This window comes from Bombus pyrosoma, linkage group LG9 (genome assembly GCF_014825855.1).
Source record: "Bombus pyrosoma isolate SC7728 linkage group LG9, ASM1482585v1, whole genome shotgun sequence".
Lineage (NCBI taxonomy): Eukaryota > Metazoa > Arthropoda > Insecta > Hymenoptera > Apidae > Bombus > Bombus pyrosoma.
Window position 1 is genome coordinate 7,075,927 of NC_057778.1, and position 25,960 is coordinate 7,101,886.

The 25,960-nt window shown below is 34.1% G+C and overlaps 4 protein-coding genes and 2 long non-coding RNA genes across 13 annotated transcripts; 3 read left to right on the plus strand and 3 right to left on the minus strand.

The window, feature by feature from the left end:
* The first annotated feature begins 1,272 nt into the window (after nucleotides 1–1,272).
* LOC122571110 (G1/S-specific cyclin-E1) lies at nucleotides 1,273–4,345 on the plus strand. 2 transcript variants are annotated; one of them, XM_043734416.1, is made up of 3 exons: nucleotides 1,273–1,575; nucleotides 2,026–2,638; nucleotides 2,721–4,345. In XM_043734416.1, exons 1-3 carry the CDS (start codon nucleotides 1,562–1,564, stop codon nucleotides 3,465–3,467), a joined length of 1,374 nt encoding a protein of 457 aa, XP_043590351.1. In that variant the 5' UTR covers nucleotides 1,273–1,561; the 3' UTR covers nucleotides 3,468–4,345. The 2 variants fall into 2 exon arrangements, with proteins under 2 accessions (XP_043590351.1, XP_043590349.1); XM_043734414.1 differs by having other exon boundaries at nucleotides 1,273–2,638.
* A 263-nt stretch (nucleotides 4,346–4,608) lies between these two features.
* Nucleotides 4,609–15,641, plus strand: LOC122571106 (transforming acidic coiled-coil-containing protein 3). Of its 2 annotated transcripts, none has more exons than XM_043734401.1 (6): nucleotides 4,609–5,070; nucleotides 11,529–13,290; nucleotides 13,361–13,671; nucleotides 13,754–13,983; nucleotides 14,803–15,114; nucleotides 15,185–15,641. In XM_043734401.1, the coding sequence occupies exons 1-6, from the start codon at nucleotides 4,957–4,959 to the stop codon at nucleotides 15,378–15,380; spliced, it is 2,925 nt and encodes a 974-aa protein (XP_043590336.1). In that variant the 5' UTR covers nucleotides 4,609–4,956; the 3' UTR covers nucleotides 15,381–15,641. The 2 variants fall into 2 exon arrangements, with proteins under 2 accessions (XP_043590336.1, XP_043590337.1); XM_043734402.1 differs by lacking the exon at nucleotides 4,609–5,070 and adding an exon at nucleotides 10,910–11,104.
* Nucleotides 5,602–7,023, minus strand: LOC122571121. The gene is made up of 2 exons (XR_006317954.1): nucleotides 6,021–7,023; nucleotides 5,602–5,948 (listed from the first exon to the last, which is right to left on the minus strand). It is a non-coding gene; the product is annotated as an uncharacterized LOC122571121 (long non-coding RNA).
* On the minus strand, nucleotides 8,478–10,794 carry LOC122571120. Of its 2 annotated transcripts, XR_006317953.1 has the most exons (5): nucleotides 10,460–10,794; nucleotides 9,833–10,354; nucleotides 9,476–9,750; nucleotides 9,165–9,356; nucleotides 8,478–9,076 (listed from the first exon to the last, which is right to left on the minus strand). It is a non-coding gene; the product is annotated as an uncharacterized LOC122571120 (long non-coding RNA). The 2 variants fall into 2 exon arrangements; XR_006317952.1 differs by having other exon boundaries at nucleotides 9,165–9,750.
* An 8-nt stretch (nucleotides 15,642–15,649) lies between the features above and the next one.
* LOC122571109 lies at nucleotides 15,650–18,569 on the minus strand. 3 transcript variants are annotated; one of them, XM_043734413.1, is made up of 5 exons: nucleotides 18,413–18,569; nucleotides 17,149–17,883; nucleotides 16,804–17,079; nucleotides 16,216–16,723; nucleotides 15,650–16,135 (listed from the first exon to the last, which is right to left on the minus strand). In XM_043734413.1, the coding sequence occupies exons 2-5, from the start codon at nucleotides 17,829–17,831 to the stop codon at nucleotides 15,911–15,913; spliced, it is 1,692 nt and encodes a 563-aa protein (XP_043590348.1). In that variant the 5' UTR covers nucleotides 17,832–17,883; nucleotides 18,413–18,569; the 3' UTR covers nucleotides 15,650–15,910. The 3 variants fall into 3 exon arrangements, with proteins under 3 accessions (XP_043590348.1, XP_043590346.1, XP_043590347.1); XM_043734411.1 differs by having other exon boundaries at nucleotides 17,149–17,914; XM_043734412.1 differs by having other exon boundaries at nucleotides 17,149–17,914; nucleotides 18,409–18,569.
* Nucleotides 18,570–18,715: 146 nt separating this feature from the next.
* On the plus strand, nucleotides 18,716–25,951 carry LOC122571104 (phospholipid-transporting ATPase ABCA1-like). 3 transcript variants are annotated; one of them, XM_043734399.1, is made up of 18 exons: nucleotides 18,716–18,901; nucleotides 19,212–20,157; nucleotides 20,229–20,628; nucleotides 20,705–20,872; nucleotides 20,946–21,133; nucleotides 21,215–21,379; nucleotides 21,468–21,576; nucleotides 21,646–21,800; nucleotides 21,882–23,388; nucleotides 23,461–23,586; nucleotides 23,674–23,892; nucleotides 23,965–24,237; nucleotides 24,314–24,615; nucleotides 24,692–24,839; nucleotides 24,914–25,124; nucleotides 25,205–25,418; nucleotides 25,499–25,749; nucleotides 25,846–25,951. In XM_043734399.1, exons 2-17 carry the CDS (start codon nucleotides 19,546–19,548, stop codon nucleotides 25,706–25,708), a joined length of 5,007 nt encoding a protein of 1,668 aa, XP_043590334.1. In that variant the 5' UTR covers nucleotides 18,716–18,901; nucleotides 19,212–19,545; the 3' UTR covers nucleotides 25,709–25,749; nucleotides 25,846–25,951. The 3 variants fall into 3 exon arrangements, with proteins under 3 accessions (XP_043590334.1, XP_043590333.1, XP_043590335.1); XM_043734398.1 differs by having other exon boundaries at nucleotides 25,499–25,887; XM_043734400.1 differs by having other exon boundaries at nucleotides 21,042–21,133; nucleotides 25,499–25,887.
* Nucleotides 25,952–25,960: the final 9 nt, after the last annotated feature.

The window sequence follows — 25,960 nt, forward strand, 5'->3', positions numbered from 1 at the left end:
CGTTTGTGACTGAATATAATCTCAAATATAACTATTCTAAGTCGTAGATGGCGCAAAACAACTAATTTTTTGCGAGATCGGTATTTCAGTTATACAAAATTTTATAAAATGTTAGATCTATGCTCTATCTTCTGTGGTATATCGTCTGCGATCATATTGTTACATTCAAATAGACAATTTGATATTGACACACATTGATATTAACAATGTGCGTCAATTCATAGATATGTTATTATAATAAAAAATTTTTTTTGTGAAAAAAATGTAAATTAAACATTTTAAATTCAATTAAGTGGAATATGTGAAGATATATATATCGAAATTATTGATTTATAATATCTACGGAAAAGTAATACGTGGCAAAATATCTTTTATTCTTATTTCTATGATTCATGACTTCTCCTTAGAGGGAAAGCAATTTACGCGCGTACATTTCCCGCGTGGTCAAGGCGTAAGTATATGCGTGCATTAGTACACATTTGTGTGTGTATAACAGATCAGCTGAGCGCCAGCTGTGCTCTTCGTTGCGACCAATAGGAATCGTGTATACCATTGCACAGCAGCGCCTCAAATACACGACCGGTGACCACAGGTTTGGCGTTCCCGCGAAAGTAACACGTAAACTTCAGTTCGTGAATCAAAAGCGTTATTTTATATGTATATACTCGTTTTTGCACGATTATGTACCTGTTTTAGTTGAAGTGTATACAGTGTGTTCAAGTGTGATAATATTTTCTCATATTCTTCGAAAAAGTTATGGTAAAATCGAGCGGGAAACAGATGCGCAGAACGCGTGGGTGCTGTGACTCCTTGGATTTATGCATCGCTTGTATACAATATTTAATGTTTTCGAATGACTGTATCGCGTTGTTTGAGTAAAATATAGTTCTCCTGGTTAACGAACAGTGTTTTTTTACAAACTTTTACAACATTTTACCTTGTAAAAGCACGACAAGAACAGGGCGTCTGTCAGAGGACGCCAACGTTGCACTGCGTTCGTATAGTCCTTAAATTCAATGCATGTACATGAAATTAATAGTGTTTATGAACTGAAATTAAACGATAGGACTTCAAAGAAAGTGTTTATTGAAAATTTGGAATTTTTTTCCCCCTTTGAGGTTATGTTATACATATAGAGGGCGTGACAGTGGCATATTGCAAGCAGGGGTTGGTCATCGTTTCGCGCGCTGGTCTCCCGCGCTTCGAGTTCCACGTCCCGTATTTTTTTGAAGAATTACCATTCTGTGATATCTCGAAGCTTGAAACTGTATTAGAAAAGACTTTAAGAAATTTTCGTGCTAAGAAACATTTTATAAATGAATAGTTATGACATAAAATATTGAATCAAACGCAGCCAAGTATACGTGCATTATGGCGATCGGGTGCGTGTAAGTTTTGCGCGCTCTTTTACTTTTCGGCATTTTCCTGGCTAAATTACGGAGCGTATACTGTAATAATTGAGCGGACGCTAAATTAAAATACCGGCTAATTTGTATCCATATTAAAAAGGTCCGTTTCCGTTCGAAATATTTTTTGAACACGTCGACAATTCCGAAGCAAAATGCCACAGACGAGGTGAGCGAACGAGTTTCCATTTGGTCTCAAAATTTCATACAATTCTTTCTGTATTTAGTCAGAAGCATTTAGAATTTGTTTAATATAAATTAGACTGATCTATACAATTTCCTGTGCTTTCTAATTAAAAAAAATTTGAGAAATATGCATGTATAACCTTCTTTAATCAGTATCTACTTTTTAAAAGCTGTAACAATATTATATGAATAATATATGCTTGGATTTTTATTCTGTAGATTCATGAATACTTTGTAAATGACCTTATTAAATTGTAATATTTCTATGGAATATATTTAACTTCAAAAAAATGTTAGACGTTAATTAGGACGTAATTCTCTGTTACCTTCTAAAAATATTTTTATCTACTTTACAAAGACGTTAAGCTTGTTTAATATAATTTGATATTGCTGCAATAATGTCAATAACAAATCATTCTCTTCCCTTATTCAGTTTACACGGGAAAAAATCACAGACTTATTTACAAGGAGGAAAAGTAGTAACACAAACTTCAAAACGTAAAAGACGGGCAACAGAAATTTCTGAAGATTCAGAAAATGTATATCCGCCTAGTAAAATACCAGCTTTATCACATGTGTCATACACTGAATCATGTCATACAGTACATTCTTTAGAAAATTCATGCACACCACATCAAGTATCTCCATTGAAAGAGCAACAAGAGCCAGCCACATGGTCTGAATTAAGAACTGCAACATGCTTTTTAACACCATCATCTTCTAATAATACATCAAATAGACCTAGCCCATTACCATCATTTCCATGGGCTGATGGTTCTCAAGTTTGGTCTCTTATGTGTTTGGGAGATCAAAAGACTATTACTCAAAGAAATCCACAAATGTTCCAAAGGCATCCAACATTACAACCAAGAATGCGAGCAATTTTGTTAGATTGGTTGATTGAAGTTTGTGAAGTATACAAGCTACATAGAGAGACCTACTATCTCGCAATGGATTATATAGACAGATATTTGTCCATTCATCAAAATGTACCCAAAAATCAATTGCAATTAATAGGTATTACATGCCTTTTCATAGCTGCCAAGGTTTGTATATGTATTTGTTTTTCTTTCTTTTTTACTTACCGATTTATTAGTTTTAAATGAATAATCGATAATCTTTTTATAGGTTGAAGAAATATATCCACCCAAAATAGCAGAGTTTGCATATGTTACTGATGGAGCTTGCACAGAGGAAGAAATTTTAGGAAAAGAATTAGTGATTTTAAAAGGCCTTGGGTGGAACTTATCCCCAGTCACTGCTCCTGGCTGGCTTAATATCTATATGCAAATTGAATCGGGCGATTGGTCAAGGCCAAATGCATTTATTTACCCACAATATGGAGGTCTACAATATTCTCAGGCGGCTCAACTATTAGATTTAGCTACATTGGATGAAGGAAGTTTGAAGTTTCCTTATAGTCACATAGCTGCAGCGGCTATCTATCATACACAAGGAAGGGAATGTGCTTTAAGAGTATCACGCATTCCATGGGAACAGCTTGCACCCTGTGTCAAATGGCTTACACCCTTTGCAATGACAACTGCTGAAGAACATTCTCAGTGCCTTTTGAGGTCTACAATAACACCTGTGGAGTCTCATTCTGGATCTGGACTTAAGGCAACAGTGCCTAATATTGTAATGGATGAATCACATCGTATACAAACTCATGTTGTAGATTTGAACATGCTAGAAAGGGCGCAGCAACGATTAGTACATGAAATACCTTCTACTGATACAAATGAATCTGACTCTAATGCTGAACCTGGTAGACAGAGTCCAAATGAAAGTGGTCTTTTAACTCCACCATCTAGTAGTCAAAAAAATTCTACCACACCGTCGCGTCCTCCACCACAGTTACATCCGTATACGTAATTAAATATTTATAAATACTTGATAGTCTTTGATTCAGCATTTCATTTACTAACTGCTGGTGAATGATTTTAATGTATGTATCTATCAGAAAATATTAACTGCTTTGAACAGTTTTGCCTTTTGTAAAATTGCACAATGTCCTAGAAAATACGAGATTGCACGAATGCACGATAATTACAGTATATACTGTACTATTATCGTAAATAATACGGTGCTCCCTATTGAAGTACGTTGTCCTTGAACAATGATATTTATCATGTAATAGTAAGTCTTACAGTACAAGGTGTTAACCATTTTGTGTAGTAGTGTCCATAGTGATACTGAATTTATTTAATATTATATATTTGTTTTATTGTAAACGTTTAAAAGAAGTGCCTTACGTAAAGAAATGTAAACTTACACATAAGCCTATCTATGGCTATCTTCTGTGATTATATCCATGCAGTGAATCTTGATAATACATTATATTAATACAGGCAGAATTAAAAATAACAATTATTTTCATAAATCTCTAGAAAACATTAGTGCCTGCGAAAAGTGTCCTTAAAAACAACTGTTTTTATTAGTACTGAGCTAAATATTGTGAATAGTATTCTTTTATATATCATGCTTTATTTTAACGCAACGTATTATAACAATGCGTTATTAAGCCGGGTGAATGTATTTTTATGTATATGTACACTGTGAAGTACTAATAATAAAAAAAAGGGAGAGAGAGAGAGAATGCGTAAGCATGAATGCACAAATGACGATATAAGACTATTAATTATCAAAAGATTTAAAAAATTTCGTGATGAATTTACACTGCCTTGTAATAAAGCGCGGCCGTTTATATACATTTGTATGAAAAATTTGACAATAAATACTTGTAAATCTGATCATTAATCTTTTATCAATCTTTTCTCCAAAGAAGATAAAATAATCCAATCAGAATAAAAAATAATTCATTACGATATACATACATAATTTCATAAAGAATTTAACTTACGAGGATGAATGTCGGAATTGATATTATCGACAGTAAAAAATAGTAGCGTAGCGCCACAGTGTTCTTTCTAGAAACGTAATAATGCATCGTGATTGGTTGTTACGTTCATATTCAAGTTGTCAAATGCTAGACGGCCGTTAAGAAAGCGGTTGCGTGCTAAACGTTGTATCGAAGGCGATATCGAGGAACGTGTACAAGGAATTTCTACGAGACAAAGTCGTTTATTTATTTTAATATTATACTAAACTCGAGTGCTATAAAGTTTACATTTAAAACGAATATATGCTTGAAAGAAGCCGCTTTTCTTTTACTAATAACGTCGAGTAACATGCAGTGGGAATGCTAACATTCAATTATTAGTGTCCTTTGATTTGTGTACAAAACGTTTCACAATCGAATTTAATTTCGTGTCGTGTTTGTAGTCGTCAAAGGTGCAACGACGAATGCATTTAATGAAATTATCATCGAATTTGTAATCAAAATTGTGAAAATATCATCAGGATGTCAAGTCCAAGGAATGTGAGTGGTTCTGTTCGCGAAGGAACTCGAGTTGTGCTTCGAGAAATCACTGCATCTCTTCATAATTCGCCGCCTGTGCAACCTTCTCGCCGCAAGGTATTTATATACTCTTTTTGCGAATGATAACGCGCCAGCAACGCGCATGACAATGAACTTTAAGTTGGCATAACCCGCGTTCTTATCGTTTTATCATGTCCTTTTTTAACCCGGTCATCTTTCCTCTCTGTTTTTATTGCAAACAGTTGTGCCAGAGGTCCCCTATAAATAAACCCTGAATCTCCAGGAGCACCTTGAAACGAAAATAAGTTTTGCTTCCCGCGTAGGAATATCTTTCTTCAGCGCGTAAAAAAGATACTCGCATATAATTTGTACAATTATTTCGTATATACATATATAAAATATTTTGAATATATCTGGCTTATATATAACTGTACATTACTTGACCTAAAGATATCATAATATCTGTCATGTGCGCTGAATGATTAATTAAGGAAAGTACAGTTAATATTTTCATATGTTACGTTACTAATCTAGAAATGCTTATTCATTGATAAACTGTATGTGAATGTTAGCAAACAATGTTCGCAAAATGTTCATAAACCGTTAGTGAACACTTTTCGCAACAAATTCACGAATAGTTCCCGAACATTTATTTAAATACTTTATTACAATTAATTTATACCAATTCGTTGATTGCTCGTTGTGCAATTGCTAGTCATTACAGATAAAAAATTTTAAACAATAAGATTAACTAAAATTTATAGAAAATTATAAATATGTAAATATTATTAGCTTATGTTTATACATCATGAATCGTCGGAAGTGTGTACTTCTGCGAATAGATCAGAAACAGTATAGTACGAGATAGACAACAGAACAATTCGTATACTATTTGCGAATTGTTTACGAATACCAGTTGAGACGCACCTTTTGACATTCTTATAGTATGTTCTTTCTTGTACATGAAACAGAAACTGGTTTATTCACACGATCAGTACTACAAAGATGAAACCGGTTCTTTAGATTATTATAAAAAAGCATTGTACCTCTGGTTATATTTTTATCTAAGGAAACGTGGATTTCGATACACTTATTGTATTTTATATTAGGATTTTATTTATATGGTTTCCCCATGTTTCAATTTTGTCAATGTGTAGCTTTCGATATTTCCCTATTTCCCATTTCCCAATTTTATTCAATATACACAAAGATCTCGTTCGCATTCAAATCAGACTTAATACGTAGTTATTTCTGCCCAGGAGAAAGTGCCGATTAAAATACAGTTAAGATTAAAAATATAGTTATCATTCATACATCATAAGATACACACATTCAGACAGAAATTGCAACTCCAAGGAAGTACCTGCAGCTTTTAGTAATATGCCAAAAAAAAACAAAGATGTTTTATATTATTCAGTCTCTGTATCATTTTTCTTTCTCCGTTTCGTTTGACAGTCACGTGTCTGATAACTGTTTGATTCTTCATTTTGAAGTGACTCGAAATTTTTTAAATTCTTTGAAAATTTGAATCATTTCGAACATGATTCGAGACTTAAAGTTATTGAAAGTCTCGACCAGTTGTGAACCTCGAGTCTTAATACATTTTGAATGAGTTGACAAAATTTTGAGCATAATGTTCAAAGTAATTCAAAGGGTGCGTCACTACGCGAAATCGTCTATTAATTCGATCTATCGATAACTTGCTCACTTTTTACCTGCTCAGCAATTGAACAATTCGATTAACGAGTATTCATACGTCACTCCAGATAGCGCCACGCCGTCGCACCATTCGGTGCCATGGAATCGTGTCCCACCACTTCCATAGTTGGTGATCTTTGTAGCATAATGCCCGTGCGGCGTGTGCGCGGTTCGACGTTACGACAGCGGCCTACAAGTAGCAAGTGTTAGTTACGCGTATCATCGTGGCAAGACGGTGGCGATGACTCTCACGTCGTTGATCATCCTTTACGACCTAGAAATGGTTCATTCCGTACCGAACGTGCTCTAGCCGTAAACGTTTCCAACAGATTGTCAGAATCGCGTATCTTTCGAAAGGTGAGCCGCTTATATTTTGCATCATCGTGTTCTGTCGTCGCGTACTCGTGGTAGTGCGTTCACACGTACACACGCTTACAGATATGGTGTCGCGTGCCATCGCGAGGAGATCAGTGGTAGTGGTGGATGTCTAGAGTCTAGAGTATCGACTGGAGAATGCGTTGCGCTAATATTAGAATTTCGACCAGAGGTATCCTCCGTTGATCGTCAGGTCCGGTGAGTGTCTTCCGGCGAATCCTTCCGACGAAGACCAGCAGACCGCAAGAAGGAAATACGTTGTCTTAGACCTAGTTTCACGTTTCTTACTTTTCACGCCGTTTTCCATCGAACGTTATTGGACAGAGTTTATTGAGCAAAAGACTGTGTTCTGTTTTCTTGTAAATCGAAATCGATATCGAAGACGGCACTCGAAAGAATGGAACGATGATAGAGGGATGAGAGAGAGAAAAAGAGACACACCCCTCGGGAGAGAAATGTCTCTGGTTTTCTCTGTCATCGCGTCCAGATGGGAATGAGTCATAGCGATAGTATCTATGTGTTGTCTCGATGATGTCAAGAATACGCCGAATAAGGAGAGCACGAGCCTCTCGAGTTTCGAATGGAATTGCCTGTGATATTGTGACTGCATCGGTTCACTCGCTTGAACGCTTCGTGTACGGTGAGCTCGAGCAAACACGTTCACTTTATACCGTAGGTTTAACGAGTAAAAGCGCCTACTGTATAATAATAATTGACAGTTTGCCACGGTTCATGAAAATGTCCTCATCATTTCATACGGTTAGGAAATCGAGTAATTGCTGCCGGCAACCTTGATGCATTCGAGTGTGAAGATTGTAAATTACGTTGTTTCACGTACAGAATGATTCAGAAGAGACGAAATTGTTTGTCACCTACTCTCATCTCTTTTATTAAAGCAAGAAAAAAAAGACGAATATCGACCTTTTTTCATGTCTTTAATAATAAGCGTGGTTATTGTTGGATCACCGTGTATAAATAACATCGTTTACATCGTTAAAAATGTACGTCTCAGAAATGTACGTCTTCTACGCTTATCAGAATGACGTTTCTACGTTTCAGTATTTCTGCAAATATCACGCGGCCATCGTCTTTGAATGTTTCTATACGTTTTAAATCGATTTCCCGCGAATCCGTAATCGAACTTCCTTGTGGCGCATTGGCAAGAACACGAAAGGCATGTTCCGAACAGACAGCAGATTTTAGCACATTGTTCATCAGCTATCCTATGTAGAAATCATCGTGTGCCGCTATTGGCATAATTGGATAACAAAAATTTATAACACTTTGCAACAATATATAACACTGAAAAATAACAATAACAATAATGGCAACGTATACAGCTTTTACCAACGAAATGAAGATGAAAAATACGTGAAAACAACATAAACCTATTGCAAGGGGAAAAACAAGTTTACATTATAAACAAGCAATTTGCAAGAAATTATTCAAATTGTTGTTTATTACTCTTTAGTTTTAGGATTAATAATTGTGTAAACCGATGTGCGTATAAACAGAAGCATATTTGTGCTGGTTAACAATGTAGTAAATATCTAGAATGCCACAAACCTCTCAAGATTAAAGATAAATTAAGTACATACATGCTTCCGAAGGTTTACAGGTTTCGCGTGTGAAGTGTGAACCGACCCAAATTCAATTGTTAGCGTCGCATTTTATTTTTCTATGTCAAGTCGTTGATCTTGTCAATTTATTTTCAAAGAATTTTGATTGACATCCAAAAATGTAATCAGTCGTTAAACGATAATCACCACGTTGCGTATATCAGTCTTCGTCAGATATTATACGTTGTTATTCATGGTTATCAGATTATCATGTTATGATTTATCATCTCTCAGTTTCGAGCAAGATTATTTTCATATTTTTTTCTTTTTTTTTTTTCTAGATCGAACTATGAATGAGATTGATTTGTTCTTAACACAATTTCTCCTTGATTGACGCGGCGATGATTCTTTGTTCCTTCGATTGGTTTTTTTCTGCGCCCTTTAATCGTTTATTACCGTATTTCAGTTATCTAGAATTAATTACGTTGTCTATCACTACATCCATATTTATAATAATTAACGTTACCACACATATTATATTATCTTGTTACTATTTACCTTATTATCATAGCCATTGCTATGCAATTGGATAACGATGCATTAAGAAGTGTAATCCATATGCAATGTAAACAATTATGTAATTTCCACAGAAACCAAGACGCACTAAAAAAGCACCATCAATATTCATGGAATTAGTGACGTATTCTCTGAAGGAAGAAGCGCATAACACGAGCTATAGAGTAGCTACACCTAATCCATAATGGTTAGCTTGTTAGATTAGTGCTTGATTTACATATTCTACTTTCTAAATGCATCTGTTGTCCGTAAAATGTTTGTCCGTCGTTCTAACGCGGTATGTTTTCACGTACTTAATCAAATCAGAAGCAAGACGCAACAGACTGATGTCTTAATTAAACGCAGAAATCGGATGAGTCTTACTAATTGCATTTATGGATTTAATCGAGTAGGACGAATTTATCGTTCGTCTTCGTTCGATTTTCTCTCCTTGTTCGGATTAGAGCTTACGGTGAAAATTTCCAGATAAAACCTGGGCGACTTTATTAGAGCAAAAAGTGGGTAAACTCGAGAGAGTGAATCGAGAGAGGTTTCACATTAATAATTGAGACGAGTGTTGGCCATATCTCTGAAAGATATCGTTAAATTAGCGAATTCTTCCAAGTCGGTGAATATCGTACGTGTAATGTATTCGAGGCGAGAATACGTACGTATATCTGATACGAACTTTTTAATCGAACGATCTTGCAATCTTCGATCAAACTAGCTCGAGGCTATAAAAAGGTGAAAATAAGCCTTTCCACTGTGAGCTTTCTTTCTTCTCTCGGGGCAAGAGGGGTGGAACGAAAGGAAGACGCTTATAAACGAGAAATCGAAGAAAAAATACACAAGACCGCGAATGGGGTAAATGATAAACGAAAGATGCGCCGTGTCGTCGGAAATAAACGTGTCAGGGGTGAGGATATATAGGCGGGGAGAAAGAAAGAAAGTTCGCTACGTGGGGTTCTGTGAACCCGCGTGTAAATATGGCCTCATATCGGCTAGCAGTGACAGCCGAAAGTGGAGGCCCTTCGGGAAGTCATGGGGAATTTCATCTTCAAGGTAATCTTCTCAAAACGCCACTTTCTAACGAAAAGAAAAAAATCCGCGAATAATATTGTGTTCAAGTTGCACGAACTCTCGAATAACGAAATCGCTCGATTTGTTGGATTTTCAATTTCTTCAGAAATTTCCTACGGCACGTAAGACGTTTCACTGAACCACTTGAAAACTCGTTTAAGCTATGAAATTCAAGTAATTTGAATAATTTGAACGAGGTGTAAGAAATAGATACATACGCTGTTAGACAATCAACAGATTAGAGGCAATTAGACATCAGACAGACATTGAGCAATTCGGTATCTCCGGATAACTCGTTTCAATTCTTTCGCGAGGAACACCGAAATTTTTAATCCAACGATGCATCTTCTTAAATGATCGAATCGTAAGAAACTTCACGCAGAAGGTCCTCGCTCTTGGATTCAAATTTAGACCTGAATTTATATGATCACCGTTGTATCCACGTCTCGACAGCCACCATCTTTCACCGCGAATCGCGATCGCAGGACCGAGGTATTTTTTCGCCGCGAGCACCGTCCACTCATAACTGTTCTTGGCATGGATTCGCGGACAAGACTGGCGCGAGATCGGTCAAAACAAAATCTCCATCTCCCTCTCTTCGTGCTGGTATATTTTATAATTAGTCTCAGCGACGAAGAAGTTGCGCAATTTCTGAAAGAAATCCGCGAGCCTTGCCTCGGGAGATCAGCTGATGCGAATTTTGCCAGTGGACTACGATTGCTCGTTGAACACGCATCTTTATTCTACGTTTGTTACGCGAAAAAATGGAATATATCAATAAACTGCTTCATCGAGCTGCCGCGATCCCGGCAAGGACGTTGCTGCCGCCATCGCCATCGCCATCGCCATCGCCCACGCCGCCGGTATTTTGCGTCTAACTAGTCGAAAGCCAAATTAAACGCGAACTTCTCGCGCCTGTGAATTGGCAGAGGCAGATATAGATTTTTTAGACTCGTTGAAGCGTACGCTGCAGCGGAAAATTTCTCATTAATTAACGCGAATGTAAGCTAGGAACTGAACGTATTCAGGGTTGGTTGGGAAAATCCCAGCGTCGTTATCGAAATTCATTGGTGTCCTTGAATCTCTCAACAGCTTTCGCTGATTTTTAATAACAAAAGAGGTTGTTTTTAGAGTCTGTACTCGATTATTGATTCGTCTTTCATTCGAAATTGCACTTACATTTTTGGCAAAACGAATGGCAATTGAAAAAATAGAAAAAGAAATAAATTCTAGTTGATGTAACATTTCTGTTCTGTTGCTTAATAATGTCTTCTTTCTGTTTCATAGAGTGGTGGCGACAATTCTACCTCTAAAAGTGCAGAGCATGAGGTGAAGGTTCGATTCGCTCGTGAGTTCGCCGACGTTGGATCGATCACCTACTCGGCTCCGGAAAGTTTGTCCTCGGCAAGCAGTTTCCAGAGTCTCAGCAGTACTTTAAGCACAAAGAGCAGTAGTGGAATCTGTGCAGATTCGACGCCTCAGAGCCCCAACCAGGTTTTGGACGATTCATACGTGGACTCGAATATATCTGGTTTAGGAGACCTGATCGCCGGTTGTGCAGAGATAAACTTAAATAGCGAGGACGACGATCGTTCATACAGTACTCTCCAAAACTCTCAAGACTTCAGTCAGGATCAAACATTCGCATCTGCCACTGACGAGCTACCAGTCGATATTACCAAAGATCTCTCTGAGTTTCCGTTGACCGAGTCTCGGAAAACAGTGCAAGTTGTCGATGACAATTCAACGCTGATTAATTCTACAGAGGAAATTAAAGAAATACCTGTCGTAGGCACCGTTTGCATCAAGGAACCTCTGCCCGTAGCGATTATAGAATCAAACAGGAGAAATAGTTTTATACGATTAGAAGGAATAACAAACAGATCCTTCTCTGCTAATAAGGATAATGAAAGTAGCGATGATCATCAGACGAGTAATAGCTCCGTAAATGACGTTGATGAGATTTCACTGCCACGTGGCATAGAGTCCAACTTAAATTCGACTGTGTGTTTGTCACCTAATGAAGAAGTCACAGGTGTTCCTAGGGAAAAGGAATCTAGTTTGATAGAGAATAACTCGGACGAAATTGATTCTTTGTCTCTCAATTTTATACCATATACTGTAAATTCCGTATGTAATTCAACGTCTGTGTTCACGGAATATGCAGAAGAGTCATCATTGCCTAGTGTACCAACGTTTTCTTCTTTATTGAACAGCACAGATTCGGCGAAGTTAGGCGAAAACGATGCTCAAGAAGATGAGAACAATGTAGAAAATCAATTGGCAAAGTCTTTGTCTCCTGTGAATAATTCTAACATAGCAGTAAGTTCATCTCCGCAAATCGCAGTGAAAAGTCCTATTCAAGATAAAAGTCGAGATATAAATAGTAGTTTGACAAATTCATTGAACTTTTCTAACAATGATGTAAAGGATTATGTAAATGTTATAAATGACAAACAACAGACTTGTCTAGACGATACTTCTTTCGTGAGATCAAAAACGCCTGAGGTTCAAGAAAATTCTGCTACGAATATTTGTCAAGAGATTAAGAACACAGTAATAACAGAAAGTGTTGTTAATAATCTCGAACTTCCTTCGTTAAAAGAAGATACTTTGAACACAGATGCTATTACTCCTAGAAAAGAAGAGGTAGAAACCAGTCAATCAGATAAATCTTTTGACAAGAAAGCAGACGATTTGCAGAACACAGATGATTTGCTAAGGACAGATGATTTGCTAAAGACAAATCTAATAAGTTCGATAAAAGAAAATGAAAACGAGAATGTAGAGGAACAGTGTTCTGACAAGAAATTAGATACCACTATTATATTAGAGGATATTTCTTTGATTTCGGAGACTGCACCGGGAGAGGAACTGTATACGGAGTTCAAACCGCAACGACAGAGCACCACGTTAACTACGTTGAACATCGAACAGCCAAATTTCGAACAACTGCAATCTGCTGCTGAACAGGTTGCCAATGATATTTGTAAATCTTCATTGGAATTCGCAGGAGAAACCGATTGTTTCATTAGCGCGACATCCGAAAGTGAGTGTTTCTCATAGGAATTTTTTTTTTATGTCAATGAACAGTTATTAATAGTCATTTTATATCATAGTCTTCCAAGATCCTACGAGCTTCGATTTTTTAATAAATCACGGCAATTCGAAAACTATCAATCGTTTGAGAAGCGAGTCCTTGTATGTAAAATTTGATCCATTGGTAGCAAATACTAGTATGTTACCTCAAGGAAATATACAATCCATAAACGAGGAACAAAACGGCAAAAGTGAAAGCATACCAGTGAATATTGATACTCCTAAACGTAATCCTGCCATAGCAGCTATAGATAGGCTACTTTTTTATAGTCCTATTTGTACAAATATGACACAGGAAACAGATGAACTTCAAGAGAAAATGGCAAGCAAAGTACGTTGTAATTTATCATAATTCGTGTCTTTACGAATATTGTTATTAGGTGAATATACATATTTATACCTATGTTATATAGGAACAGCCTGTAGAAGAATCAAAATCAGATACTCCACTTATTACCGATATTAATATTAGTAAGGAATTAGAATTAGTAAGGACAACTGTATTACAGCTAGAAGAAGAACTAGAGAAACAAAAGAAAGAGCACGAAGCTGAATTAGAGAAGCAAAAGAATGCTTTTCAAGAAAAAGTTAACAAATTACAAGCACAAATGGCACAAGAGATAAAAAGTAAATCTCAAATGACGTAAGTTATTCTAAGTTTTCTCCACAGAGTAGAGCAGATAAAGTGTTACAAGCTGTCTTCTCCAAAGTCATTGCAAATGTCAACTTGAGATTTTCAGGTGTTAAATGATGCAGAGGGGTTGATATTTTTGCGTGTAAGAAATTAAGGAGGAGAGTTTCTCAAGGGTGAAAAGATTACTACACCCATATTTTTTTAATGAAATGGCATATTAATTTTTCGATATTCGGACAAATGTTATCAAACCTAATAACTTTTATCTAAAGCTCTTTTTTATTTCGCATAGTTAAGGAATTATAGTAGAAAATACATTATACAAGGAATGTATTCTGCTTTGAAAATTATTTTATTAGATGTTCAAGGAGTTGTACATTCTCTCCCAAACACACGTTTATTCTTGTGATAATAGCTTTGTTAAATATTTGACATTTCTGAAGTTACGAATTTATAGTGTTAATTCTTTTTTTCGTATCCTCTTTCGTAGTTGCCACTGCTGCAATCATTTTCTCCTTTACATAGCCCCATAAAAAGGGTCAACTGGTGCTAAATCAGGTGGCATATTTGAAAAATAATTTTCAAAGCAAAATACATTTCCTTTGATATCTTTGTTTTCCACTCTCCCCCACAATATCTTATACCCTGAAATGTTATCCTCTCTGCATCATTTAAAGCCTGAAAATTTGAAGTTGATATCTGCAATGGTTTGTAGAAAACAGCTTGTAACACTTTATCCACCCTATCCTGTATAATACTGTGTTGTTAATGTAAATACTTATATAATATTGTATTGATATGTAAATAATCGCGAAATATTAATTTCAGGGTCGTAGTCGAAGAATATGAAAAATCGATTAGTCGACTGCTTACAGAGAGAGAAAGAGATCGTACGAATTTCGAACAAGAGAAAGCAAAACTCCAAGAGGAATTACAAGCTACAAATGTTCATTTAAGCAACACAGAAGCTGCTTTCAATGATGTTCATCAAAAGTACGAGAAGCTCAAAGGATTCGTATCTGTGTATAAAAGTAACGAGGCAGTATTGAAGGAGGGTATTCAAGAAAACATGGAAACAATAAAAGGTTTGGAAACACGATACGATCAATTGAAGAATCATGCTAAGACCGAGCTTGAAAAGTAAGTACTTAGAAAAGTTGAAATATTTCAATACGAAAGGAACAAGTTATATATTTTTAAAATATTTTAGAGCTAATTTCCAACTGGATGCTATACGAAAACAGCATGAAGATGAAACAGTAAAACTTCATGCGTTGGTACGGAAAGCGGAGCTGAAGAGCAATTCATTGGCCGAATTGGTTGAACAGAAAACTAAAGAAAATAAGGAATTAACGCAAATACTGGATGAAGTGATTGCAAGGGTGGGTCACCAAAACGCGGAATAAAAAACGGGAAATTGAACAAGCATCGCGAATGCAATGCAATTAGTCTTTATTTTTTTACTCGCCCCCTTAAACGTTTTAGATACAACCATATGCTAGATATGATTGATATATATGTACACATGCGTTGTTTCTAAAATTATTAATTGCAAATTATGTTTTGTTTCAGAGAAGCACCTTTTATTAATTATTTATAAGTTGTGAAATATATATATATACATACTATTTTATCGCTAATAAAAAAAATAGGCATATTAAAAACAACCTCTCAGTTTGTGTTTATGCAGTAAAAAATATCTTAGTATTCCACAAATAGTTCTAACAATCACACGTTCACGCATTAATATTTTATGCGATTTGTTATAATACATTTCAATATAATATCTCACTATATTCAGATAAATAAAATCCATTGTTCATACCTATGCTATCTCGACATACAAACACCAATGTTTGATCATTGATATTTCTGTGATAAATAATATACTTTATGCAAAGTTAGGTCAATTTTTTTTATAGATCAATGAGTATTGTCAATCAGCTGTTCTTGCATCAATTACAAACAAAACGTGATATTTTGCTAATTTTAACATACGATCACTTGTACTCCCTGGCTTGCGAGGAATATTCTTGTTCTCGAGATCAGGCATAAGTTTTTTAATGGTTCGCGCTAAGTTTGTAGCATACTGTTTAAATTGTGGATGAGTCATACCTATTCCCTTATCTCGTAAAGCCTCCGCTACCGCCCATAGTAATTTCTAAACACACGTATTTACATTATATTATATAATAAAAAACAATTGTTTGAATATACTTTAAAGTGCTTAGAAAAAGATACCTTTCTATGAGTGTCACTAAGCTCGCATTTTCCTTCATTCAAGGACTTGCTTTTTTCAATTATATCGCTAGATGAGTGTCTCTCCCACGAAGGCATAGTAGTATTATGCAATTCGTGCGAGCCGTCGAAAGATAAACTTTTTATCCATTTGCATTGTGGCCCTTCCAATTCTTCTTCGCTTTTTCTCTTCCTTGATTCTGGTTCAATAGCTGCCTTCTGACTTCTCTCCGAATCATTCTCCTTTGTGTTTTGTGTAAATAGTGCACGTTTAATGCTTTGAGGATTTGACCCATTTGTAAGCAACTTGCTTGGACCAGCTCGGTCAGGAGGAGGACTTTGAAATAGCGCGCGTTTAGACATTTCAATTTTGGACTTTAACGGACTAGGTCCATCTAAAACGAGCCGTCGAGCCACTTTTTTCTTTGTCGAACTCCTGGGAGTTCCCCTCGGACTTTTACCTCGTGGACTCTTACCCCGTGGACTTTTGCCTTTTTTAACTGTTGGTTTTCTATATTAAAAAAGGAATAATAATTTTATATTTTATATTAATAAAATTTTTCCGAAATATGTTTCACGTTTGATACATACTTAATATTTAATACTACAAGTCTTTTATTGTTAAGTGCCAGGCCTTGTAAATTCGCACTAGAAAATATTTTTCGTCTTCTCGTCAAATGACTTAATCTTTTTGTTGGACTTTGCCCATTATTGTGTTTAGCTAAATGATTTCGTTTTTTGGCGCTTCCTGGTGCTGGTTTAGAAAACCATACAGTACATGTAGACTGAGTTTCAGCACCTATATATCTATTACATAATTTTGATGTAAGGCCTTCAAATTCTTCAACTGCTTTATTTCTGTTATAACTAAAATCAAAACTAGTATTAAATACTGTATGCCATAAACTCAAGTAAAAAGCATATTAATGCACTCACTGTATTCCATGAAATTTATGATGATATGCTTCAGGCCATGACAAAGTGGCAACTTCTTTCTCATTGACAGTGTAGTAGAGTAATGATTGTTTTGGTGCAGCATCTTTTATTTTGTTCTCGGTTACAGTTACTTGTAGCTGCTCAGGATTTAACAATTTTGTTCCACTTGCGCTAGCATTGATAATGCTTTTTTCATTATTAGGAACTACTCTCTTTATTCTAAAATTATCACTGCAAGTATTCTTTAAATCTACTGTATCTATATTATTACTAATATTACTTTGATATTGTGGATCACAAGCATCAAAAGCAGTACTTAAATTTCTAGATGTGCTTTTGGTACGCTGATAATTATTTGTACTAATATTTTCTTTTTGCTGTTCCGGGGATTCCTTATTTAAATTTTGTTTTATACACTTTTCTGGTAGCACACATGGTGTCCAAAATAAATGTTGATTTTCATAAATACGTAATAATAATTCTGAACAATCTGTTCTGCAAATTGTAAGTTTAGGTGGTGGCGGTACACCACTTAAAAGTTTATTAATTTTGGCTAATGAATTGTTATCAGAGTTTGCAACTAAATCAGCTTGGGAAAGCTTTTTAGGACTAGCTACTATTGGTATTTCATTTGATAGTGGTTCATTATTCTTTTTATCATCTTCATCATCGCTATCGAACATCTCTGGACTACAGATGTTCGAAAGCTCTTTCTCAGTCGTAGAACTTCCATCTCTGCTGGAATAACAGCAATCCATGGCATTGTCTATTAAAAAAAAAAAAAAGAAAGAAAAAGAAAAACAACATGCAAACTACTTAATAAATAATTAACAATTTTTTAGTACCAAACACAAGTTAAAAAGAATTTAATATCTTTAGTAAGAATATCTCGTTACATTTTCATTATCTAAATACATAAATTTGTTAAAATAATGTATTTTAATACCGAAATAAACTGCGTTTCATATATTTATGCGCGGGATAAAATATTCGTTACATGCACATATGTACATATTATTTAACCTTGCGGAAAGCTGTACGTTAAACAAGCAAAATTTCAATAAAAGTATCTCGTAATTCACTAAATTATTGATCTTATTTTATACACGAATTATTTCCTACTTAAATAGGCGTTAACGTCAAAAACGAATAGCCTATTGCTTCTTTAATCTTATCGTGATATATCACATTTTAAATTTTAAATTAAAATAAACGAAAAAATTGTACGCATACATACTGTGCATAGAAATTCGAACGTACTTACGTCTTTTATGAATCAGTGTTCAAGTGTCTCTCGCTCAATAATCTATTGGCTAATAGCCAAATGCATCTGTTTTGATTTTGCGATACCAGAAACACAGTTCACTACGCATAACAGCATTACGTACGTCATAATATGACGACAGCATATCTGTTCCTTAGGGCTGTTTTTTCTCTCTTCATGAATCCTACCATAAGCGTAGAACAACGCCAGTTACTTATTCGTTATTTTGTATCTTACAAGATAATATGCTATATGCAAGCATTATCTGGTGGCGGAACTATGGACTACTCTAAACGAAAGTAGCGCCGTAACAAATACATATGTATGAATGACATGTAACTGCATTTCGTGTGTGATATTACTGTGTTTCCTTATGTTAACATGTTCTTAAGAAAAATATATAATATGTAAAAGTGCTTAAAGTGATACTACTATTTTTATAAAGTATTTACTCTAGATTTAATGGAAAGCATTTTGGAAACATGGAAGGTATTTATTACATACAATTCTTTCCATTGAATAGATACATATATTTCTATCTCATCAAACGATAATTTAATTTAAAATTAAAATTTTATAATGTTTACAATGATTCTATAAATAACTATCATAAAATGCATTTTATTGTTAAATTGATTTCATAATTCTTCAAATAATATTGTAACATGCATTGTATTTCTTTTATTGATATTATTGTTCTTGATATTATTTTTTCTTAATATTACTACTCTTTCATCTTAATGTTACTTTATCGTTAGTGATATTATTGTCATTTTGTAATAATAGTTATTTTTTTCAGATACAATTACTATGACAATCTTACCAAAGAAAAATAAAGAAGTTAAGCTTTAAAAAATTCTGGTAAAGATTAAAGAAAAATCTATCCAAATATGTATTTAAAAAACATTATTTAATAACGTCATAGTCAAGGTTACATAGCAAAGCGTATTGTATTCTGTTAGTATACATGCTGATTCATACATCAATTCTGATAATTTATTTATGATACTTTTATGAACTTTCAATGACATTCTATAACTCATCCGATTATGTACGCGAAGCATATGCATTATGTTATTGATTGATTTAAAATAAAAGATCTTCAAAAAAATTTAGATATTTAACATTTAAAAATGGGAAATGACATCAGAAATTTTGGCTTGCTTTTATATAAAAATTTAATAGTTAGGAAGAGACATTGGAAAACAACAATATTTTTACAATGTTCGGTACCTATTGCTTTATTTGTATTGATACAAGCTGCCAGAGATTTTAGTGTACAACCACCTCGTGTAATCAATGAAAGCACATATTATCCTATTGAAAATAAAGAACAGTTAACAATAATAAACAGAGATTACACATTTTTATATTATGTACCACACAATACTTACACAGAAAGTATTTTGCAAGATGTAAGAATATGTATGACACTCTCATATGAAAATGTAGTTGGTTTTTTAACTGAAGATGATATGATTAATGCTTACACAATATTACAAGCCAAATCTCCTAGTGTAGAAGTATTAGGGCTTGTGTTTGAGCAGTATAATACGACTGATATAAAGTACAAAATCAGACATCCTTTCAAAATTCCAAATGTATTATTTCAAAATATGTTTGATCAACCTGCATATGATGCACGTGCTCTATATGTAAATGCCATACCATTTGTACCATTACAAATGTGTGTTGATGAAGCTTTGATAGATCGCACAGTATCACATTCTTCAATGGATTGGAAGGTATTACATGTGTATAATATTAAGTAATCAGCACTATCAATACCTTATATTATTTGTTCTACTTATTTTAGGTGTCAATACAAAGAATGCCTTATCCACCTTATATTAAAATAGATGAATCTGATACAATATTAAGACTGGTGATATGCATGTTTGCAGTCATTGCTTTCTTAATTCCACTTTGTGTAGAAATAAACTATGCAACGAAGGAGAAGTACATTGGCGTAAATGTTCTAATGGCAATGAATGGGGTGAAAGAATATCAGAATTTATTAAGTTGGTTGGTCACTGGCATTGTATTCAGTATTTTTTATATAGTACCAATGATAATATTATTCAAGAATACATTTTCTGAGAAAGTTGATCCATACCTATATTATAGTAATACCTTCATATTTTGGCTAATACTTACAATGCATGTAGGTCATTTAATATCATTTGGTATGCATATTGCAGCATATTTTTCAAAACGTAAGTTGTTTTGGAAGAAATATTAAATTAAAAAAAAAATGAAAAATAACTATAATATATAATGGATCTTTTTTAGCGCGTTTTGTGGTAACAACATTAACAATTATTTATACTGCTTCTTTTTCACTACATGGAAATTTGATAAGGCAAGAAATCTTTTCAATAATACCATATTTGGGAATATTGTTCCCAAATATATTGCTATATAGATTCCTTGAAGAAGTAAATGGATACGAGACTCAATGTGTGTAAAATACTTTTAATATTTTTGTTAATGCCTTTCAATTTTCTAAGTATTAATTATGTGCAATTTTTAGTAATTGGTATTCAATGGTCAAACATGTTTGTTGTTGGAAACACGCAATACAATATTACTGGGTGCATTGGATTTATACTTATCTTCTCAATTATAGGTGCTTTCTTACATTTTATTCTTACTATATATATTAATGCCATACACCCAGGAAAATATGGAGTTCGTAAAGACCCACTTTACTTTTTGAAGGTAAATTTTTATTTCGTTAGAATAATTAGAATTGTTCTTGAGATGCATTGAATATATGTATGATAACAATACATTTTTTAGTATTTAAAGAAGAATAAAGTAACTTTTGATGACGATATAGAAGATTTTGATTATGGAAGTATAGACAATGAAAATTTTGAACCAGTTGTAAATGGTGTACTTACTCCTGGAATTCAAATTCGTAATCTTAAAAAAACATATAAAAGTATCTGTTTACGAAAATCAGTAAGTTTTCTAACTTATTAAATTTAATTGATAAATTATTATTATTGTCTCTAATTAGATTGGATTAATAATAATTATTCTATAACAGAAAGTCCAAGCTTTAAAGGGAATTTCAATGGATTTATATAAAGGACAAATAACTGCTTTACTGGGACACAATGGGGCAGGGAAAACTACACTCATGTCTATTCTGACAGGTAAAAATTCACTTACTTTCGTATTGAATGTGTTTATTTAATTTCTTTGAATCAATTATTTTATAATAGGTGTAATAAGTGCAACCGAAGGGAAAGTTCTTATAAATGGTCAAAACATAGTAAAAAACTTGCAATCTATTAGAAATGATTTGGGTTTATGCCCTCAAGAAAATATGGTTTTTCCCGATTTGAGTGTATTTGAGCAATTAGAATTTTTTGGTCTAGTAAGTATAGTTGAAATTAAGTAACATTGTAAGTGTAAGAAACAATTTTTAAAAACTGAAGAGCGTGTACGTGCGTTTTAGCTGAAAGGTGCAAATAAAAAGAGGAAAGAAATCAAACAAAATATTAATGTCTTACTTGAGAAGTTAAAACTGCATGAAAAAAGAGATGTTCTCCCAAGCACGTTGTCTGGAGGACAAAAAAGGAAATTGTGTCTTGGGATGGCTCTTATTGGTGATGCTAGTACTATAATTTTAGATGAACCAACGTCGGGAATGGATCCTGAAACTAGAAGAGATATATGGGATATTATATTAAAAATAAGAGGGAAGAAAACGATTTTGATCAGTACACATAATATGGAAGAGGCTGACATACTTGGAGATCGAATTGCCATTGTACATGGAGGACGATTAAAATGTTATGGCACATCGATGTTTTTGAAGAAACAGTACGGCTACGGCCATATGGAAGTTACTTTGTCAACAAAATCATGGTGCAGTCCAGATAAAGTTATAAATCAATTTGATCCAAGGACGCAACAAATAAGCGTTGACAGTGAAAAGATCGTTTTAAGCGTACCGAACACTGAAACTTTGCCGCAATCTTTGGATAAAGTTGAAGGCCAGAAAAGAAATCTGGGAGTTACAGGGATTAGCGTATCACTCATCACATTGGAAGAAGTATTCTTAAAAGTAATTAAAAATGAGGACAATGGAAAACATTTGAACGAATTGTTCTGTCCTCCATCGCAAAAGGTAGAAGGATGGAGTTTATGTATGCAATCAATTTTAGCACTATATCACAAGAAATTGACGTACACTAAAAAAAATTTGAGTAACACATTATTAATATTGCTTTTGCCACTTTTGTCTGTCGTGTTAATGGGTTTAAGTTATGATACACCTACTGATTCAACAAATATATTTCCGTTAGAACTTAATATATATAGACATCCAAAAGTTCTGTATTCTTCCGAAAACGAAACTACTGGCACGATGTACGCAGATTTAATCAAATATTTTGGTGGATTTGCCGAAGAGGCAGAAGAAAATACAAGCGTTACAGAAGCCCTATTGGGTAGGGCGGTCGAAAATATTGCAGAGTATCGTAATAATTATATTATCTCTGCAGAATTTAATATTTCTGATGATGTCCTGTTTGCTAATGGTTTTTATTCTGGAATTGCAATTCATAGCATGCCCTTAACTATAAATTTATTATCAAATGCGCTAATCAAAGCTGTGGCTGGCGATGAATATTCTATTCACGTTTCAAGTCAGAAATTACCAAATGCTTTATCTGCAACACCACTGTACATGATAGAAACCGATTCTCTAACAAGAGTATTGGTCTTTTGTTCTTTCTTCTTTCCAACTGTTGCACTTTTCATCGTTCATCCTTTCCAGGAAATGGAAAGCAAAATAAAGCAACTCCAGAGAATGACGGGAATTAGCTCTTTTTCATACTGGCTTACTATGTTTACCTTCGATTTATTAGTTCTTACAGTATCCATATTTATTATCATAATAGGATCTTATATCATGGATGTTATCTTGGATATACGATTATACTACAAGATAGAAATATGTAAGATAATACAATATTAAGAATTATTACACGCGCTAAGAATTGAATCTCATAATATTGTTTTTTTTTTAGTGGTAATGATATTATTGCTATTGCTTTTTGGCATAAATTCTTTATTTATATCGTATATCTTCAGTTTTATAAATAAATCGAGAAATACTATAGTAACTATTTTATCTATTGTACCAATTGGATTGGGTAAGTTGTACTGCACTATGAAATGGTAAAGAAATGAAAAATACAAAATGGGCAAGCTAATATTTTTTTTTTTTTTTAATATTCTAGTTTTATTACATTATCTTCTTCAGGAAGTGCTTGGTACTTTTCCGTGGTTGAAAATTCTTTATTCTATCCAAAAAGGAATATTTTATCTGATGCCTCACATAAGCCTATTTAATGGTCAATTATCTTTCTTCATCATAGCTCTGCAAAATGCGAGATGCCGTCGATTACCAAATCGATTGCAAGAGGTAGTTTGCATGGGTATTCCGGATATTTGTTGTGGTACGAATGTATTAATTATTTTAATAAATTTTTTAAGTTAATGATATGTAATATAATTGAAGTCTTTTTTAGGTTTGGACTGTGCGGATGGAGTATGCAAGAACCAGCTTTCTTACTTTTCTGATTATGATTTTAAAATGAGTTTAAAAAACTGCATTATATACCTATCTATCACTCCGTTAATGTATTTTGCTATACTTATTATTTTAGAGGAACGATTACCTCATAAACTCTATGCTAAAATATTCAGTCAAAATTTAAGAGATCCATGCAATATACAAGATGATCAAGTGAAAAAGGAGAAGCATGCAGCGGCAATAGAAATCAGAAAATTACAAAACCGTGGTATAGTATTTCACGAATATTTTTTTTAGAGAAATGGAGATGAGAAATTGAATGAAAATTTACACTATATCGATAGGTGCATCGAAGAAAATGAACGAGGAACCAATTAAAACAGTTCCTACTATTGAAAATAATTGCATAGAAAGCCCAAATAACAACGATAGCCTGTTCTTAGTTTATGAATTAAGTAAATATTATGGAAAGTTGATGGCAGTACAGGAAATTAGTTTCCGTGTGAAGCAACGAGAATGCTTTGGATTGCTTGGCGTTAATGGCGCTGGGAAGAGCACCACATTTAGGATGTTGACCGGTGAAGAAATACCAAACAGTGGAACTATGTACTTAGGAAAATCAGAAATTCATACTGATAGAAAAAACGTAATACATCATCTCTTTTGCATTCCTCCCAGTATTGCTATTTTTACTATATATTATATATGAATTTTTCACGTAGTATCTTGCTCAAATGGGATATTGTCCACAAACTGATGCATTGCTCAATTCCTTGAATTCATTCGATCATTTGCGACTTTTTGCATTGCTTCGCGGTATACCCAGAGCGAAAGTGGATTTAGAAGTTAACAAATGGATTAACAGACTTAGTAAGGCTTATCTGCTTTTTGAATTTACTTCGAGTAGTCATCGTGCAGATTTACAATTGTGTTTGTCATATTAGATTTAAATTCTTGTATGCATCAACCGAGCGGTACTTATAGCGGAGGGAATAAGCGACGATTGAACATTGCTATGGCACTTATTGGAAATCCAACTCTTGTTCTTTTGGATGAACCAACTACGGGAGTCGATCCAGCAGCTAGAAGATCGCTCTGGAATATACTCCAGACCTGCCAAACAATGGGACAAGCTATTATACTCACTTCTCACAGGTACTTTATCCGACTCGATAATGCATGTTACTTAAAATTATTATGTAACCATACTTGCATAAAAAAAATATTCGTAATAGCATGGAAGAATGTGAAGCTTTGTGCAACAGACTAGTCATTATGGTGAAAGGTCAATTGGTTTGCATCGGTGCAAGTCAGGAATTGAAGCAACGATTCGGCGCTGGTTACGATATTCACGTTAAATTAAGTCCCAGCCGAACGGACGATGATGTCAGCAGTATAAAAAGTATTATAGAGTCTTCTCTAACGTGTGAACTGAGGGATGAGAATTTGGTAATAATTCTGAACTAATGTGGAAAATTCGTAAATGTATTTCTGTACAGTCTTCACTGATTTCATGTTCTAATTCGCAGGGGCTTATCGCGTATCATGTGAGTGATATTAGAACGACATGGGAGAAGATGTATAATACAATGAACGATTTAAAAGCACAATATAGTTGTATCGATGATTACGCTGTTTTGTCAGCTACATTGGAACAACTTTTCATTCAGTTCGCTAGAGGAACTGAATCGACAAAAGCGCCTACTGTGGATTCCACTACTCAAACCACTAATGTATAAATAGCGTCGGATATTTTAACAAGTCTTTCAGTTAAATAAATGTAAATATATTTAATTCTTTTCTAATACATGGTTTTACGTTGTAGTTCGTGAATCTTAAACACATAGCAAATGTTAATTAAGTTATTTATTTCAAGATGTACGTTTGAATCACAAAAGAAATACTTTATTTTTAAAGACTTGTGCTGAAATTATTGTAATTTATTTCATAAACAGTCGAATAAATATTATATTTCCCGTGAACAAGAGCCG

Excerpts from the sequence above, each read along its gene's own strand:
- LOC122571110 (XM_043734414.1), top strand. The coding sequence starts at position 1,991 with ATGTCAATAACAAATCATTCTCTTCCCTTATTCAGTTTACACGGGAAA. Across the intron at positions 2,639-2,720 it reads GCCTTTTCATAGCTGCCAAG|GTTGAAGAAATATATCCACC; the intron begins GTTTGTATATGT and ends ATCTTTTTATAG.
- LOC122571106 (XM_043734401.1), top strand. The coding sequence starts at position 4,957 with ATGTCAAGTCCAAGGAATGTGAGTGGTTCTGTTCGCGAAGGAACTCGA. Across the intron at positions 5,071-11,528 it reads TGCAACCTTCTCGCCGCAAG|AGTGGTGGCGACAATTCTAC; the intron begins GTATTTATATAC and ends TCTGTTTCATAG. Across the intron at positions 13,672-13,753 it reads AAGAGAAAATGGCAAGCAAA|GAACAGCCTGTAGAAGAATC; the intron begins GTACGTTGTAAT and ends TATGTTATATAG.
- LOC122571109 (XM_043734411.1), bottom strand. The coding sequence starts at position 17,906 with ATGGATTGCTGTTATTCCAGCAGAGATGGAAGTTCTACGACTGAGAAA. Across the intron at positions 17,080-17,148 it reads CATAAATTTCATGGAATACA|TTATAACAGAAATAAAGCAG; the intron begins GTGAGTGCATTA and ends TTTTGATTTTAG. Across the intron at positions 16,136-16,215 it reads TTAGTGACACTCATAGAAAG|AAATTACTATGGGCGGTAGC; the intron begins GTATCTTTTTCT and ends ACGTGTGTTTAG.
- LOC122571104 (XM_043734399.1), top strand. The coding sequence starts at position 19,546 with ATGGGAAATGACATCAGAAATTTTGGCTTGCTTTTATATAAAAATTTA. Across the intron at positions 21,801-21,881 it reads AATTAGAATTTTTTGGTCTA|CTGAAAGGTGCAAATAAAAA; the intron begins GTAAGTATAGTT and ends CGTGCGTTTTAG. Across the intron at positions 25,419-25,498 it reads AACTGAGGGATGAGAATTTG|GGGCTTATCGCGTATCATGT; the intron begins GTAATAATTCTG and ends TCTAATTCGCAG.